At 35.8% G+C, this 16,204-nt stretch overlaps 1 protein-coding gene across 2 annotated transcripts in view; it reads left to right on the top strand.

Annotated features, from left to right (window-relative positions):
* The window catches only part of LOC120872697 (interleukin 1 receptor accessory protein), a 151,001-nt gene that overhangs the window by 105,813 nt on the left and 28,984 nt on the right, over positions 1-16,204 (top strand). For both annotated transcript variants that reach the window (XM_040253252.1, XM_040253260.1), the window contains exons 5-7: positions 11,131-11,296; positions 11,775-11,846; positions 13,828-13,954. In XM_040253252.1, coding sequence (XP_040109186.1) covers positions 11,131-11,296; positions 11,775-11,846; positions 13,828-13,954 — 365 coding nt within the window. The remainder of the gene's footprint in view (positions 1-11,130; positions 11,297-11,774; positions 11,847-13,827; positions 13,955-16,204) is intronic.

Genomic DNA, 16,204 nt, shown 5'->3' on the forward strand with positions numbered 1-16,204 from the left:
AAAAATAATGCTAAACTAAAAGGAACATAACAGAAAAGGAACACCATAAATAATACCTGAAGATTAAAAAAAATGGAAGATAGAAAATTTTTGATCAAAAAATGATTAATAAAAATAGAAAGGTTAGAATGCATATACCAATATCATGTAAACTGTAAGATGATTGCTATTATGAGATTTTAAGAGCTTTTCCACTGGCCAAAGATGGAATAATTTGAATTTTAGTAAGGCTATTAACAGGTTGCATCTCATGAATTAAGTTTGAAATCCATAAATTTATAGTGATATTTCAAAATATGGCTGCATTTGGATGTTAATAGGAAATAAACACATTTATCTTGAAAACTGGTAAATAAACAGGAAAAAAAATCAAAATTTTATTCTGCTTTTTCTATAAGAAATGTACACTGAGTAATGAAATAATGCAGGGAAGTATATTTTTATAACAGTATATAATCACTTTGCAAACCCTGATGAATTACTAAATCTAAGCATTATATATCAAAGAGTGCTACTATCATAGGAAGGGAAACAGCTATATTCCTTTTAATGAAAGAATTTAGTATTACCTGTATTTGTGCCAAATGGGTTAAATCTGAGACTGATAAAATCTTTGGCTCCTGTTTCCATTTTTCAGGAAATATAGAGAACAGAGGAATGTATTGATCTGCACCATGAGTTTGCAGTCAGCAAAATCTAAATAGTGAGAAGCTCTATAGGCCAAATGTTTTATGTTCATCAACAGATAAATTGCCAAAAAAAAAAAAGCATAGAGTGAGAATGAACAGATTGATTTAGTGATTGAGACTATAGTATCTAAGAATACACACATGAATAATAAAATTGTAAATGAAAATGGAGTGATTTCCCTGTGCAAAAACAGATAGTTGCTACTTTGGGAGGTAGTAAAGAAGGTCCAATTGACATGGAGCATGTGAGCACTTTCAAAACTGACTGTCAATGTTCTATTCTTGGACCTGAGTGGTGATTATAAAAGTATTTGCTTTATACTAATTCATTAACTCATACATATATTTTGAGTGTATTTCATATATGCTTCATTCTGTAATAAATACAAGAAAAGGAGACAGGAAAGGAAAGGAAGGGGAGGTGGAGGAGACTGATTTAAGATACATAACAACCAATTTCAATGTATGGACCTTAAGTGGATCATGATTTATTCAAAAAAAGTTGTAAAACAAGTTAGGAGAAATCAGGGAAAAATAAGCACAGACAGAATGCTGATGACATCGATGAATTACTATTACTTTTTAAATTACAATAATGGTAATGTAGTTATGTTTGCAGAAGGGATCTTGTCATGTAGAGGTACACACAGAAATATTTATGAATTAAATTGTATAATGTCTGTGATCTGTTTTGAAATAATATTGGGATGCAGTGAGTAGATATAGATGAAACAAGACATAGCTTGAACTGGTACTTTTGACACTACATACAGGTAAAAGGATCATTGTATATTCTATGATTGTACTTTTCCATGGTAAAAAGGATTAAAAGAATAATATTAACAGTTTTACATTAATAAGTATATCTTCCAGTTTAAAAGAATATATTCATCTATTTATCTGTAGTAAGGTCTCTCATTTCTAATGAGATCCTATTCACTTTCTGTATTTTTTTGAATATTGTCTGAATAAAAGTTTTACTTTTATACATGTTCTATTATTTTCTCCTCTTTTTCCTCACCTGGAACATCCCTCTGCCTGGAATGTCATCTTTTTCTCCTTTAGAGCAGATGAAATTCTACACCTTCACAAAAGGTCCCCTATTCTTTCCAGTTGAAATGCTTTTCCCTCACATATCCTTATATAGCTATTTATTTGTGACTACTTCAGTGTTACTTTTAGCTTCCTTTATTGTTTTATAGTCACTTATTCATGCATATATTCAGCAGCTACTTGTTGAACATAAGCTGTATTCAATGCAATATGTCAGCAGTCTGGGGAGGACACAGTAAAAAATGCGATATATGCCCTCCTCAGCATCGTTTCAAATGATTTCAGTTTAATTCAAGAAAGTTTATAAATAAGAATTCCTATTCTTATCAAAAAGTAGAATTATGAGTTCTATAAGAGAATTTATTATTGGTTTTAAAAAGAGAGGTTTACATATAGGCATTATATGAGTTTGACTGTTTCTTGAGGGCAAAATTGTGCCATATCCATCTCTGTATCTCCAATAATTCCCAGATGTCTGGCTTTCCTGATTAGATGAGTATCCGTGCTGCTATTAATCAAGATATGAAATAGCAGAAGAGGAACAGATATGGGGGACAAGTAATGAATTTAGATCCTGTGATATGAGTTGGACTTATCTGTGTGACATCTAGATGGCAGTGGCTAATAGTGGCTACATGTGTATGGGTCTGAAGCTTATTTAAAAAGAACTCAAAGCTGGAGGCAGAGAACCAGATGCATTTAAGTGATAGTTGAAGCCCTTAAGTAGACAAAATAAAGTGAGGAAAGGGCTAAGATACAAATCTGGAGGGAATGTTCATGAAGTGAATGAAACCTTAAAGCCTGGAAAGGAGACCAAGAAACAAAATCTGGTTATAAAATCATGACCATGGCAGATACCCAACAATGTGCAGGTGACTAAAGAAGATAACCAGTAACCAGCCATCTTTTCTATTCTCTGATTATGAAAAAAGCTGCTATTGATGTGTGTTACACTGCCTTTTATTTCTTTACATTTTGGTAATTGATCTACAGCTTTACTCCTGAGTGCTTCCATTCTGGGAATAAAATCAAGTCTCTTGGTAACTGCATTCTCCAATCACTGTGTAGTAATGCTGCTACTTTTTTTTTTTTTTTAATTTTGCTTTCTACTTTCAATAGTCACTCTCTGCATCCACCAAGGTATCTTGGCCCTCCTACAATAGTCCTCTTTGTTGTTGCCAACTGAATTCCTTACCTTGACATTATAGAAATTGTCTCTTTTAGTAATACAAATAACTCTAGAGTAGTTAAAAGACACATTAATCAATTCCAGCAAATTTGCTTCCCTGTTAGCAGAAGGATGAAAGCTAATGACATGAAAAAAGGAAACTAATGTTTCTCTCATTTTACTCAACATTCAAAAAACTAAGATCATGGCATCTGGTCCCATCATTTCAGGGCAAACAGATGGGGAAACAATGGAAACAGTGAGAGACTTTATTTTCTTGGGCTTCAAAATCACTGCAGATTGTAACTGTAGCCATGAAATTAAAAGATGCTTGCTCCTTGGAAGAAAAGCTATGACAAATCTAGACAGCATATTCAAAAGCAGAGACATTACTTTGCCAACAAAGGTCCATCTAGTCAAAGCTATGTTTTTTCCAGTACTCATGTATGAATGTGAGAGCTGGACCATAAATAAAGCTGAGCACCCAAGAATTGATACTTTTGAACTGTGGTGTTGGAGAAGACTCTTGAGAGTCCCTTGGACTGCAAGGAGATCCACCCAGTCAATCCTAAAGGAAATCAGTCCTGATTATTCATTGGAAGGACTGATGCTGAAGTTGAAACTCCAATACTTTGGCCACCTGATGTGAGGAATTGACTCATTGGAACACAGCTTGATGCTGGGAAAGATTGAAGGCAGGAGAAGAAGGGGATGACAGAGAATGAGATGGTTGGATGTCATCACCGACTCAATGGACATGAGTTTGAGCATGCTCTGGGAGTTGGTATTGGACAGGGAAGCCTGGCATGCTGTAGTATGTGGAGTCACAAAGAATCAGACACAACTGAGAGATTGAACTGAGCTGAACTGAACTGAATATTTCTTTCATTCCACTAGGGCAATACATTGTGCTATGTACTTTAGATATCATCATACATAATACTCATCACAATCCTTCAAGGTAGATATTATCCTTATGTAGATTAGGAAACGGATGTTTGGAGATACAAACAATAATCACTAACATTTATTGAGCACAGGAATTCTAAATGCTTTAATAATTTCACTCAGTTATCTCAACTCAAAGTAGACTCTATTTTCTCCATTTGATAGTCAAGGAAACTGAAGTGTGAAGTGGTTGAGTGATTTGTCCAATATTCAACACTATGCTATCTGTATTAAGAGCCCAGACTTTTCATATTCTCTTATATAATCTACTCAAAGCAGTCCAGCTGATAAGATGAGAATCTCGAATTGCAGATCAGTTCTGCGTGGTTCCAAACCCTGTGCTCTCCAGAAAGGCCACAGAGAAGGTTGGTCCAGTCTTTACTTCTGGGACAAAGGGCACTTTGAAGGGGAGGACCATCTCTGAACACAGATTGGGTTGTAGACTGGACTGTGAGACATAAGGAAACCTATGAGAAGAGGACCCTGGAAAATCAGAAAGAGTTCAGAAAAACTGAGATTGGAGGGAATAGAAAATCCAACATTTCTGTCTTGGCGTCTTAGGGAAATGGGGCAGGATTTTGCTTTCTTCCTCCACATGTCTTCCCTTCTCTCTTTGTCTTCTGCATGGCATGGTTTTCTTCATCCAGGGCCCAGAATTCACAGTTCCCTAGTTCAACAGTCTTGTGAGTGAAATCGATGTTCAGTAAATGCTGAGTAAGCCAGTATTTGTAACTAACTTGGAAAAGCAAACTGGTTTGTGTCATTTATTGAATTTCAAATAGCCAGCTTCTGAAAGAACTTCTGAAACACAATATGTATATAAATTGGAGGCTGCCTATTTATTCACAGAGCCTACCAGATATATAGTGGTCATGACACAAATAAGCATGATCTTGTTATTGTCACTATTATTGTTAAATGTTTTGGACACATGAGCTTTAAAATAGGACAAGTCATTTTGACATTCATATAATGGATGGTTACTCTTCCTCGTTGTTATAATTGGGTATTTGAATTTTTTTCCCCAAAGACACTTTATGAAAACAAAGTCAGTATTCCCTTTCTTCCTGAGGATTGGAGAGACCACTTTATTGAATGCTTTGGGTATTACATTTATAGCAGCTGCTGAAATGCTCTCAGTTGGTATTTAACAGTATAGATATCATTCTGGATATCAATTCTCAAAAAAAAGCTTGTTGTCTGTCTGTGTCCTTAGTATAATCATTAAAATTGGCATTTTATATCCACCTTTAATTTTCAGTACGAAATTCATCACAGTTGGTTGGATATTGTCTAGAAACCTGTCAGTGAATAGGAAAATCTTTGGAAAGTACCATCAGTAAAGCACATTTCTGAAACTGCCAGGGTTGACCTTCTTGTTGGCATAGCACATATTATCAGGAAGTTAGTGCAAGGTCTATGTAATAGATGTTATTTTTAAAGTGCTCATTTGATCTGACAACGTATTTTGGTTGGTATCTCTTTCCTTTCCCTACTGTCCCTATATAGTGATATTTAACTTTTGGTATAAAGGAAGTATGGTTCCCCAGGTCGTTCAGTGGTAAAGAATCCACCTGCCAGTTCAGGAAATGCAGGAGACGTGGGTTTGATCCCTGTATCGGGAAGATCCTCTGAAAGAGGAAATGGCAACCCACTCCAGCATTCTTGCCTGGAGAATCCCATAGAGAGAGGAGCCTGGTAGGCTACCGTCTATGCAGTTGCAGAGTCTGACACAACTTAGTATAGTATAGCACTTAGCCTATTATATAAAGAAAGCATGTATCATAGTCTCTTTCTAAATTATACCTATTTAATTCCATGCAGAGGAACCTAGCAGGCTACAGTGCATGGGATCTCAAAGAGTTGGGCACAACTATATGACTGAGCACACACATACACACAATTCCATACATGCATGTCTACACAGAGCATTTTGCATATAGTTTTAGAGCTTCTGAGGACCCAAAGGTTCATCTTTTAAACTTAAACTCAGTTCAAATATCTGTGATTCCTTCTGGGAGAATTAGGCTGGATGAATTACTCGCTCTATGTTTTGATGGCACTTAATTTATATTTCAACTTTGTTACTGTAATGATCGCATTGCTCTCTTCTGTATGAAGTAGTGTCTTCTCTCTTTTGCTTTCCCTTGATTATCAAGCACATATCACAAAACTGATTCAATGTATTTTATATTTAGGAATTGATTAAAAATGGAATAAATTAGTTTGGACTAGAAGATATCATGAGAATAAGGGCCATTTCTGTTTTTACTGGCTACTGAATGCCTAGCTTCTAACTCAATGCCTGACACCTACTACTACTAAGTCACTTCAGTCATGTCCGACTCTGTGCGACCCCGTAGACGGCAGCCCACCAGGCTCCCCCGTCCCTGGGATTCTCCAGGCAAGAACACTGGAGTGGGTTGCCATTTCCTTCTCCAGACACCTAGAGGGGATTTTGTCAATTTTTATTGCACAGATATTGCGTGACATAGTTCTGCTCACTTAAAGTGACTGGTGTATAAAACTCTTGTGAGTCTTTTTGAACAAGTGTGGTGTATTTTATAACAACTTAATTTTGGGAGCAAAAATGTCAGTAGATATTTTTGACTCTTCTATCCTCGTATCTTAGCTTAACTCTTTTTATCCTTACTTCTACTTTCCCCATTCATCCTACAGCTCACCCATCCCGTATCTTTATAAGTCTGTATACTCACTATCTTATTATCATTTGCATTCCACGTGAGCTTGCAGGTCCATGTATTATGTCTTTGCTTCTCTGATTCAGTTTACAATTTTGATCATGCAACACCAATAGATTGAGCATTTACCATGTGTCCAGCATTGAGCAGTTGCTGGCTGTGCAGATGAAGTACTAATCTGCCTACTCCCACTTTACTCTGTAGAAGTAAATTTTCTGAGAAAGAGATAAGATAAATGAAAAGAGATGATTATGTTGAAGTTAGTTAAGTGCTAACATGGAGAGCAAAAGGTTATAAGAGTAATGAAGGGAAGTTGTTTGTACTTTTTTTCTGTCCTTGGAGGGTACCTCTCCATGTCTCCCCTCTTCCTGCATGACTTAATAATCTACCTGTCCTTTAAGATCCAGTTCAGATCTTCTTTTTCCATACAGATTTTCTAAATGTTTTCTGTTTGGTCTTCTTCCTCCACTTCCCCATCCCAGTATGCCTTTCATAGTATTTGTTGCAGTCTTCCACTAGACCGCATATATCCATCTGTAGATTCGATTCAGTTCAGTTGCTGAGTCGTGTCCGACTCTGTGACCCCATGAATCGCAGCACGCCAGGCCTCCCTGTCCATCACCAACTCCCGGAGATCAGAAAATTCACAGTTCACTGAAATCCCAGGGCTTCAGGTATTGCTGCAGCCTGGCTTGGAGTATTTTGAGCATTACTTTACTAGCATGTTAGATGAGTGCAATTGTGTGTGGTTGTTTGAGTATTCTTTGGCATTGCCTTTCTTTGGGATTGGAATGAAAACTGACCTTTTCCAGTCCTGCGGCCACTGCTGAGTTTTCCAAATTTGCTGGCATATTGAGTGCAGCACTTTCACAGCATCATCTTTCAGGATAGAACCATCTTTTCCATCATTGTTCCTTAACAGAGTTCTTTAAAAACAGTAGGCTTATTGAATGGAAATATTTGTTCTTATTTAGTCAAGCCATCTGCCCACCCACACCCCATACCTCACCACATGACTTATTTCCTCTCAAGGATCTGAAAGTCATTTCTTATGCTTATTTTTACCTATATATTGTGGTAGGTTGCCAAGGCTACCATTAAGTGGTTGAAGAGTTGCTCTCCTATTTAACTTCTGTTTCAAATTCAGAATGAGGAACTGATGGCTCAACTAAATGAATGACTTGTCTTCTAGTCAGATGTCTGCTTCATAGTGGAATCCACATGTTTTTAACCTATTTCTTATATTTGGAAATGTCTTTTTATTATTTTGGGGGTATCAAAATCTCTGTTCATATCTTTTTTTTCTGGATTCCAAGTGAATGATTTTGAAATCACCAAAAATATGAAGGATTTATTTTCCAGAATAATTCATTATGTTCAAAAATTCCCTTTATGTCTTAGGTCCATGAAGGGCCTCAAGAAGCAGATGCTTATAAAAAGCAGAGTTCATCAGATACTACAGGCTAAATGGGTGTTTTTAGTTCAACAGTGCCCTGAAGCTATTCCCACTACATACATAAAAACCTATAATGTATAAATTTTGTTCATTTCCTCTTCTAACATGTTATAAGTCTAATAGCTTTTTATTGTTTTTGTTGTTAATTTAATTTTGAATGATCACATTTTCCTGAATGGTAGATTAGACTCCAAAGTTTTTCACTCTTTTGTATGGAATGTTCCTCAATTTGAAATATTTTTCCAATCAAATCAGCTCCAAGAAAACCTGTCCTTGGCCTACATTTTTATATTACCTTATGGAAAGAGGAGAAAATCCCAGAGAACTTGACTTACAACACTGACACATCGAACCAAAGATAGGCATATTCAGCCCAAATTTCAAGTCCATCCTCAAGAGTTTGGAATAAGGTGAAGAGAAAGAAGACTTTAGCAAGAGATCAACACACTTGTTTTGTAACATTTTCCTTACAATTTAGATGTGTCAGATTCCATTTCTCTGTTAATGAGAAGTCCATGAGGCCTGACTCTTGTTCTATTCAGTGCTGTACTCTCAGAATCTGGAAAAGTGCCTGGCATGCAGTTTATTGATTAATATTCAAGCGTGAATGAATGAATGAGAAGACTTCGAGTCTGAAGCTTTTCTTTATAATTGTAGCACATACTATATCTCCTAAAGCAATATGTTTTAAATAATTTTTACATAAATGATATGTGGTGAGTTAAAAAAAATTATGTGTGTTTTTGTTTACTGATTTGAAAAATATGAAATATTTTTAACCTTTTGACTGTCTTGGATCTTCTTTTATTAGAGTATAATTGCTTTACAATATTGTGTTATAGTTTCTGCTATTGACATATATATATATACATACTACAGTGGGTAAAAAATATTTTTTAACATTTTTTTAAGGAGCGCTGTTGACAAGTTTAGTATTAGTAGCTAACTTCTCATACCAAAAGCTATGTTTTTCCAGATTACCACTAATTCTAAGAATTAAGCTCATATAACAACCACATCACAGTATTAATACTGGGACTGGTCCCAGGTGTGTCAGAACCACTGTGGGTGGGGAGATAGTGTCTGGTGGGATTAAGAGCAAGTCTCTCAAAACATGTAGATCTAGGTTTAAATTCCAGCTCTGACACTGCCTGGCTCCATGATAATGGTAATCACTTAACCTTTATAGGCCTTTGTATTTTCATCTGGGCATAAGAACATTCTAGACTTGCTAAATTTGGAACAGGATACAATGTTCCGTTCAGTCTCTCAGTCGTGTCTGACTCTTGGCGACCTCGTGGACTGCAGCACGCCAGGCCTCCCTATCTCCAACTCCCGGAGTTCACTCAGATTTATGTCCATCGAGTCAGTGATGCCATCCAACCATCTCATCCTCTGTCATCCCCTTCTCCTCCTGCCTTCAGTCTTTCCCAGCATCAGGTTCTTTTCAAATGAGTCAGTTCTTTTCATCAGGTGGCCAAATTATTGGAGTTTCAGCTTCAGCATCAGTCCTTCCAATGCACAGGTCTCAGTATAATTTTTTTCAGCCTCAACTAATGGATGAAGATTAATGTTCATTCTTCATCAAGAAGCCAATGAAAGACCTTTACTCAGCTGTCTATAAAAACTGGGTTTTAGCTCTGCAGTGTGTAATCTAGAATATCTCTTTATCTATCTCGTTGTTTTCCACCCAAACTAAGGCATATTTAATCTGATTTGTCTACTTCACATGGACAGCTAAGCTAACACATGAAAGAGGAAAATAACTTTGAACTATTTAACCAAAAGTTGCTAGAAAAGTTATATAGTTCTATAGATAGTATAAACTCAATGTAAACCAAATGTGACATAAATTTAATATAAGCATATGGGGTTTTGTTGCCTAGTTTGTGATAATTTAGAGTGTTAAAATACTGTGCTGAGGTGATAATTGTCTAGAGGCACTGCTTATCAAAACAGGATAAATTGTATTCATATCCAGGAAAATAACTGAGTATATGTCATCTTCCTCTTGATGATCATTACCATGAATCAGAAGTTTAGTACTGTTCTTAAAAGATGTTATTTCTTGTGACAGAGAATTACAAAATGTGCCACTTAGTGGAACTGTCATATTTCAAAACATATGTGCCAGGAATTGAAGTAAGAAAACCTTGACGATACAAGAATTAAAGTTAAATGTATGAACATAGGAAATTGAAAGTACAAGCTGGTAATAGACTCCTGAGACTTTTAAAGATCTGGAGTACCTTAAGAATGCCCAGTTCTTTTTGTCATAAATAAAGTATTGATTTTTAAAAGAAAACACAAATTTTTCTAAAAGTAAATGTTCAATGCATATTTTTGTCACATATGATGTATTGGTTCTTTTCTTTAAAGGAAAACAGTAAAACAATACAGCCAATTAGTGGGCCTGAGCAATCTGAAACAGGATTCTAGTTATGTTGAATGAGATATTTTAACATCAAAATTTTAAAATGCAACTGAGTTATGTGAAAATATGAATTAGAGTACAAATAAACTCTTTTTAACGTTTGCCAAGACTCATAAAATATATTTTACTTTTAAATTCTGGAGTCTATACTATTCAAATTAAGAAATGGGATAAACAAGAAAAACAAAGAAGTTTGGAAATAACTGATCTGGTGATTCAACAGATGCCAATGCCAAAACCAGACATCTAAAGCAGAGCCTAGCTTGTCAGCATGACTGTACTCTGAGTTAACATAATCAGTGTAGAAATATTGAAAAATCGTTGTTTTTTAAGTAGCAGTGTATGCATTTGCTTAAGCTTCCTTAACCATCTTTTTTTTTTTTTTTTTGAAACTTTGACGTTGCTTTACTATTAACTTGAAATTCCCAGAATTTGAATACTAGGTCTTGAGACAGGAACCTTGTGCTTTTGAATTCATATTTCAGTTTAAGAATGTTAATTTCCATTTTATAGAAAGGATAATAAAAGTTACTGTACTCTTAGCAGAAACATCATCAAATATAGGACCAAAATAGTTTTGTAAAAAGTGTTGCCAGCATAGATATGTCTGTGTTCTGTGCAAAGTTAGATGTGACTATATGTGTTTGCATATAAACATATTTTCCTTTACTTCTTCTTAGGGCTGTCGTAAAATACATAACTTTAATAATGTACTACCTGAAGGCATGAACTTGAGCTTTATCATAGCCATGGTTTCAAATAATGGAGATTACACATGTGTGGTCACATATCCAGAAAATGGACGTACCTTCACTCTCACAAGAACTCAGACTGTAAAGGTGGTAGGTAAGAATGATTTATATTAAGTGTACACAGCAAAGTACAATAATTTTGTTCAAGCTCTTAATATTTTGTTATAAAGAAGTATGTAAATTCTGAAAGAAAAGTGGCTTAGCTTTTATGTTTACTGTAAATATGTAGAAAAGAAACAATTGAGGAAGACTTGAAATCAATTAATTGCTAAGTAGTATGAGAAAGAAACCTAACTCCTATAGGCTTTGGAAAGCAAAAACACTGGATAAAATAGTTCTGTTTGAAACATGAAGGATACTTAATGTATTCTTTTCCCTTTGTTTGCTTGTTTTAAATGAAAGAAGTGTTGTAATTGATTATACATGGAACTGTGGGTCCTTTCAAGAATGGACAAATTGTGCCAGGAAGTTGGGCAATCTTCACAGAAGAGCAGATTTTTGAAATAGGTTATGTGAAATTAAAGGTCCGTGATTTGACATCATCTCCCTTGGTTCCTTCCTCTCTACCACAGGCTCCCCAAACGATGCAATGCCTCCTCACATCTATTCACCTGATGATCATGTGGTCTATGAGAAAGAACCGGGTAATTACAGCTGTGCCTCTGAATAGCAGTTAGACTCTCTTAATTACAATGACTAAAAATGTCACTTAAGTTAATGCAAGAGCATAGAGAGCTCTTGTAGAGAAACACATGAATTGAAACAGAAATGTTATCAGAAACCAAATCACCTCTGGGGATGAGCTCCTTCTTTGATCTCTTGGGCAGCTCAGGGATTCTCTGCTTCTCTCAGGGCAGATGCTCTCTTTTTCCTCTGTGAGCAGTTTTCCTCTCCTGATTAGTGACTTCTGTTTGATGCAAACTGTAGCCTGTGCAGGGTTCTGGTTTACTGAGACTTCAACATGAGCAAAAGACTTCCTTAAACTTCTACCCCACTACAAAGGAGTGGGGAGTGGGGCTGGAGGCAGAACTGGGAATTCAACAGGTAACAACTAATAAGACTAGTACTTCTTGGTTTGAACACTGTCAAATGTTTACACCAGCTATCTTCCTCTCCTTTTAGTTTTTGTATTTTTCATTCTATGTAAAAATTATTTGGAACTGACCAGTTAAGGCATAATATGTTGTACTTCTGACACAAAGCCTCTCATTAACTTGAAAACCACAGAAAATTGTAACATCCTTGATATTGTATCCTTCCCAATATATCCAATTCCAACCCAATTAAAGATATAAAAGAAAATTTGTTTAAAATGTGCTAAAGATAATAGAAGCAGTGCTCAATCCAGATGGAGAACAATAACCCCCTCAAATTAAGGTACAGTTTCAAATAGTGATCTGCCTTGTGAAAAAAACAAGACCACGCTGAGGGAGTCTACTAATCCTGGATGGACCAGATTTTCTAAACTCAGTAGTGGTTTTGTATATTAATATGAACATTCTTTCTGGCATTAGGGTAAACCCATATTAATCATCGAAATGCCTTTCCTCTGTCTGTCATATTATGGTTACAAAAGGATGCTTGAATCCGTGGTCACTTCATCTTTGTACATATTGTTATAGGCAGCTGTCTAGAGAATGGCATAAGAACCTTGCATTGGAAGAGAGGCTAGGGTATGACCACTCGGTGAGACAAACCTGAGTCCAAATTGGGATGACAATATAATTTATCATCTCAACCTGGACACCTTTTGAGAATGAAAGCAGTCAATATTAATAACTAACTAGGAAAGCAAGCATAAAACAGAACTGTTCTGGGCAAACAAAAACAGAAGGTCAGTCTGGGTGAAATCCTGGTCTGCCACTTATTTGCAATTTGACCTTGGGATAGCATTTAAGCTTCAATTTTTGCATCTGTAAAACATTAATTTAAAAAATAATTCATAATATCTTGTTAAAATTAAATGTATCTCTTGATAAGTAGCTAAAACATTTAGCACAGGGAATCATTCAAAGTCCTCAGTGAGTCTGCTGCTGTTGTTACAACTATTATTACCATGTTTTGCCTACAGATTCCCCCTGTCTTCACCATGTTCCATCTCAGAAGGATAGCATAGCATTCCTATTTGTGAGTTGTCTTTAAGCTCATTGACTAAACCATGATAACTTGAATATTTCAAGATGCAGCCTGCCTGGTCAGTCCTCTCAGTGATGGCATTGCCTCACCTTCTCTGGGCCAAGGACCAAATATCTGGATAACCATTCCTCAATCTCTCATTGTTGGTGAGGGAAGTAACAAAGGAGAAGAGCAATCCATGGAGGTTTAGGGCTAAGAAAAGAAACGTTATCAGAGCCTTTTGAACAAATACTGTCATTTTAGGACATATATCAGCTTTATTAAAAGGTGGGCATTCTAATAATTTTATATAAAAAGCTGCTGTCCTTTTCCTGGTTTGTTTGTTTTGCAATGAAGTATGGTACATTATCTTATGGTAGTCCACTTGAAATTAATCAGAAGTAAGCTTACAGATACATAGAACTTTTATAACTTCTGATTAATCACAAAATACAACAAATATAACCATGTAACAGTTACAAACTCATGAGTTAACTTGTTTTTTTTTAGGAGAAGAGCTACTCATTCCCTGTAAAGTCTATTTTAGTTACCTGAAGGACTCTCGCAATGAGATTTGGTGGACCATTGATGGAAAAAAGCCAGAGGACACCTCTATTGACGTATCTGTGAATGAAAGGTATCATTGACACTGACAAGGGGGTGACTAACCCTTGTTCCTCAACCTAATGCCTTCTGGTTTATGCTAATTGATGAAAATTCTAATTTTTGCCTGTCAGTAACAAAAATCAGCCTAATGTTCAAGTCTTTAGTGGCTATTTCCCAAAACAGGATTCTCAGACTTGGAATCCAAGCCCCAGATACTACCTGATGGTTATATCTTTATGAGACATTCTTGAAAGTAGTTGGAATGAATATCCTATATGAATGAAAGGCCAGGACTTAGAGTTATAGACAGATGAAAGCCTGCCAGCATGGCCCTATTCTGTCTCTCAAGTCTGGAGTCTGGGCCTATGTTTTTGTGCCTCAGATAGTTGTGTTAGTTCCTTATCTCCCATTAAGCATATATTTCCTATTTCCTTCCTCTCCTTTTTAATTTTCATAGCATATATATCACATTTATAAGTGATAATTTTTAATATTGGCTAAAAACATTAATGTTCTTTAAATTTTATTTTTTAAGTGAATGAGGTGGTAATATAACTCACTTTTAAAATAACAAGCTGGGTCATGACATAAATAAACATGATATTTTTTGAAGTGGCTTGATTTGGCAAGGAAGACTGCAACAATAAATAAAAATGAGCAGCTAACTGCATGACAGAGTAGTTCTGAAAACTTACACCTTATCATCTATGTGCTGATAGATCTTAGGTTACTTGAACTTTAAGAAGTTAAAAGAAATTTATTCCCTAGCAGTAAACTCAGACTTTATACAGAAATTATGAAGTATCATCAGGTAATATGCAAGATACTTAGTTCCTAACTGAGTAGATTTTACAGATATAACAATGATACAACAGAGATGTCAGTACAATGTGATAAATGCAGTAAAAGGGAAGTATTGGATATTTGGAAAGATTTAGTTGGTAAGTTCCAGTCAGCTTTAGGGAGTTAGGTAATACTTCTCAGATGATATATGGCCTAAATAAAGATTTGAAGGATAAGTAGAAATAAACTGGAGAAAGAAATAAAAGTATGTTCCTGGTAAAAAGAAAAAAATCATTTTTTTTCACATCATGCACAAAGGTGTAGAGTTTCAGGAAACAGAACATATTTAATAAAACAGAAGGAGTTTCCTGAAATTGGAGCAATTTTTGCTGAAGAAATTGATGAAAGATGTGACTGAATGCACAGAAGGAGAGTTATTGACCATTTCAGGAATTCTGAACATTGCGCTTCCAACCCTTATAAAAATAATGAATGAATAGTAATGATAGTCATACTGTTCCTTCTTGCTGCTCTTGAAACACAAGTCACTGTTCATAGTTGAGCAGTGCAGTTCAACTTAGGTTAACTCCATCACAGTCCTTAACCAAGTTTTCATGACTGACAGTAAACCTCATAAGAACCTGGATGTCAGTCAACTGTAAGAGAGAATTTTTATTTTTTTTTTTTCCTTTTGAGCACAGTAGTTCAGAGAGATCTTCAGTCTTGATCTTAGACCCAAAGCACTTGATCTCTGACTTTCAGAGAATTGGATATACTTATTTTCACAAAGTTTACTTGCTCTGAGTGGTTTCTTCTTTCTTTAGTATATAACCAGGAGGTTTCAGGATTTTGACCAAAATGTTCTATCTGTGTGCAAAATCCAAGTTTTGGGAATCCCTGAAATGCATCAGCTATTACTGTGAGATAATAATAATAGGTTATATGAATATTTATTAAGCATTGTTCTAATGATTCCCAGGTGGTGCTAGTGGTAAAGAACCCACCTGCCAGTGCAGGAGTCATAAGAGACATGGGTTCAATCCCTGGGTGGGAAGATCCCTGGAGAAGGGAATAGCAACCCACTCCAGTATTCTTGCCTGAAGAGTCCCATAGACAGAGGAACTTGGCGGGCTAAAGTCCATAGGGTTGCAAAGAGTCAGACATGACTGAAGTGACTTAGAATGTACACATGCATTGTTCTAATACTTATGAATTAACATACTCAATCTTCAGAATTCTTGAGTAAGTTAATACATGCAATGCATTATTAACAATAGTTAATTAAACATAGTGCATTAATAATGCATTAAACAATGCCAGTTTCCTCCTTTTCAAAGGAGGAACTAAGACATGGAAAGATTACTTACCATGCTCAAAGTACATAACCAGTAAGTGCAAAACCTCGATCAAAATTCAAAGGGATCAGGCCTCAGAAGCCTCTCACTGAATCAATGCTGCATCCTGCCTCACATATTTGAGGAAAGGAGACCCTTCGCTT

This window comes from Oryx dammah, unplaced genomic scaffold, assembly GCF_014754425.2.
Source record: "Oryx dammah isolate SB20612 unplaced genomic scaffold, SCBI_Odam_1.1 HiC_scaffold_2, whole genome shotgun sequence".
Lineage (NCBI taxonomy): Eukaryota > Metazoa > Chordata > Mammalia > Artiodactyla > Bovidae > Oryx > Oryx dammah.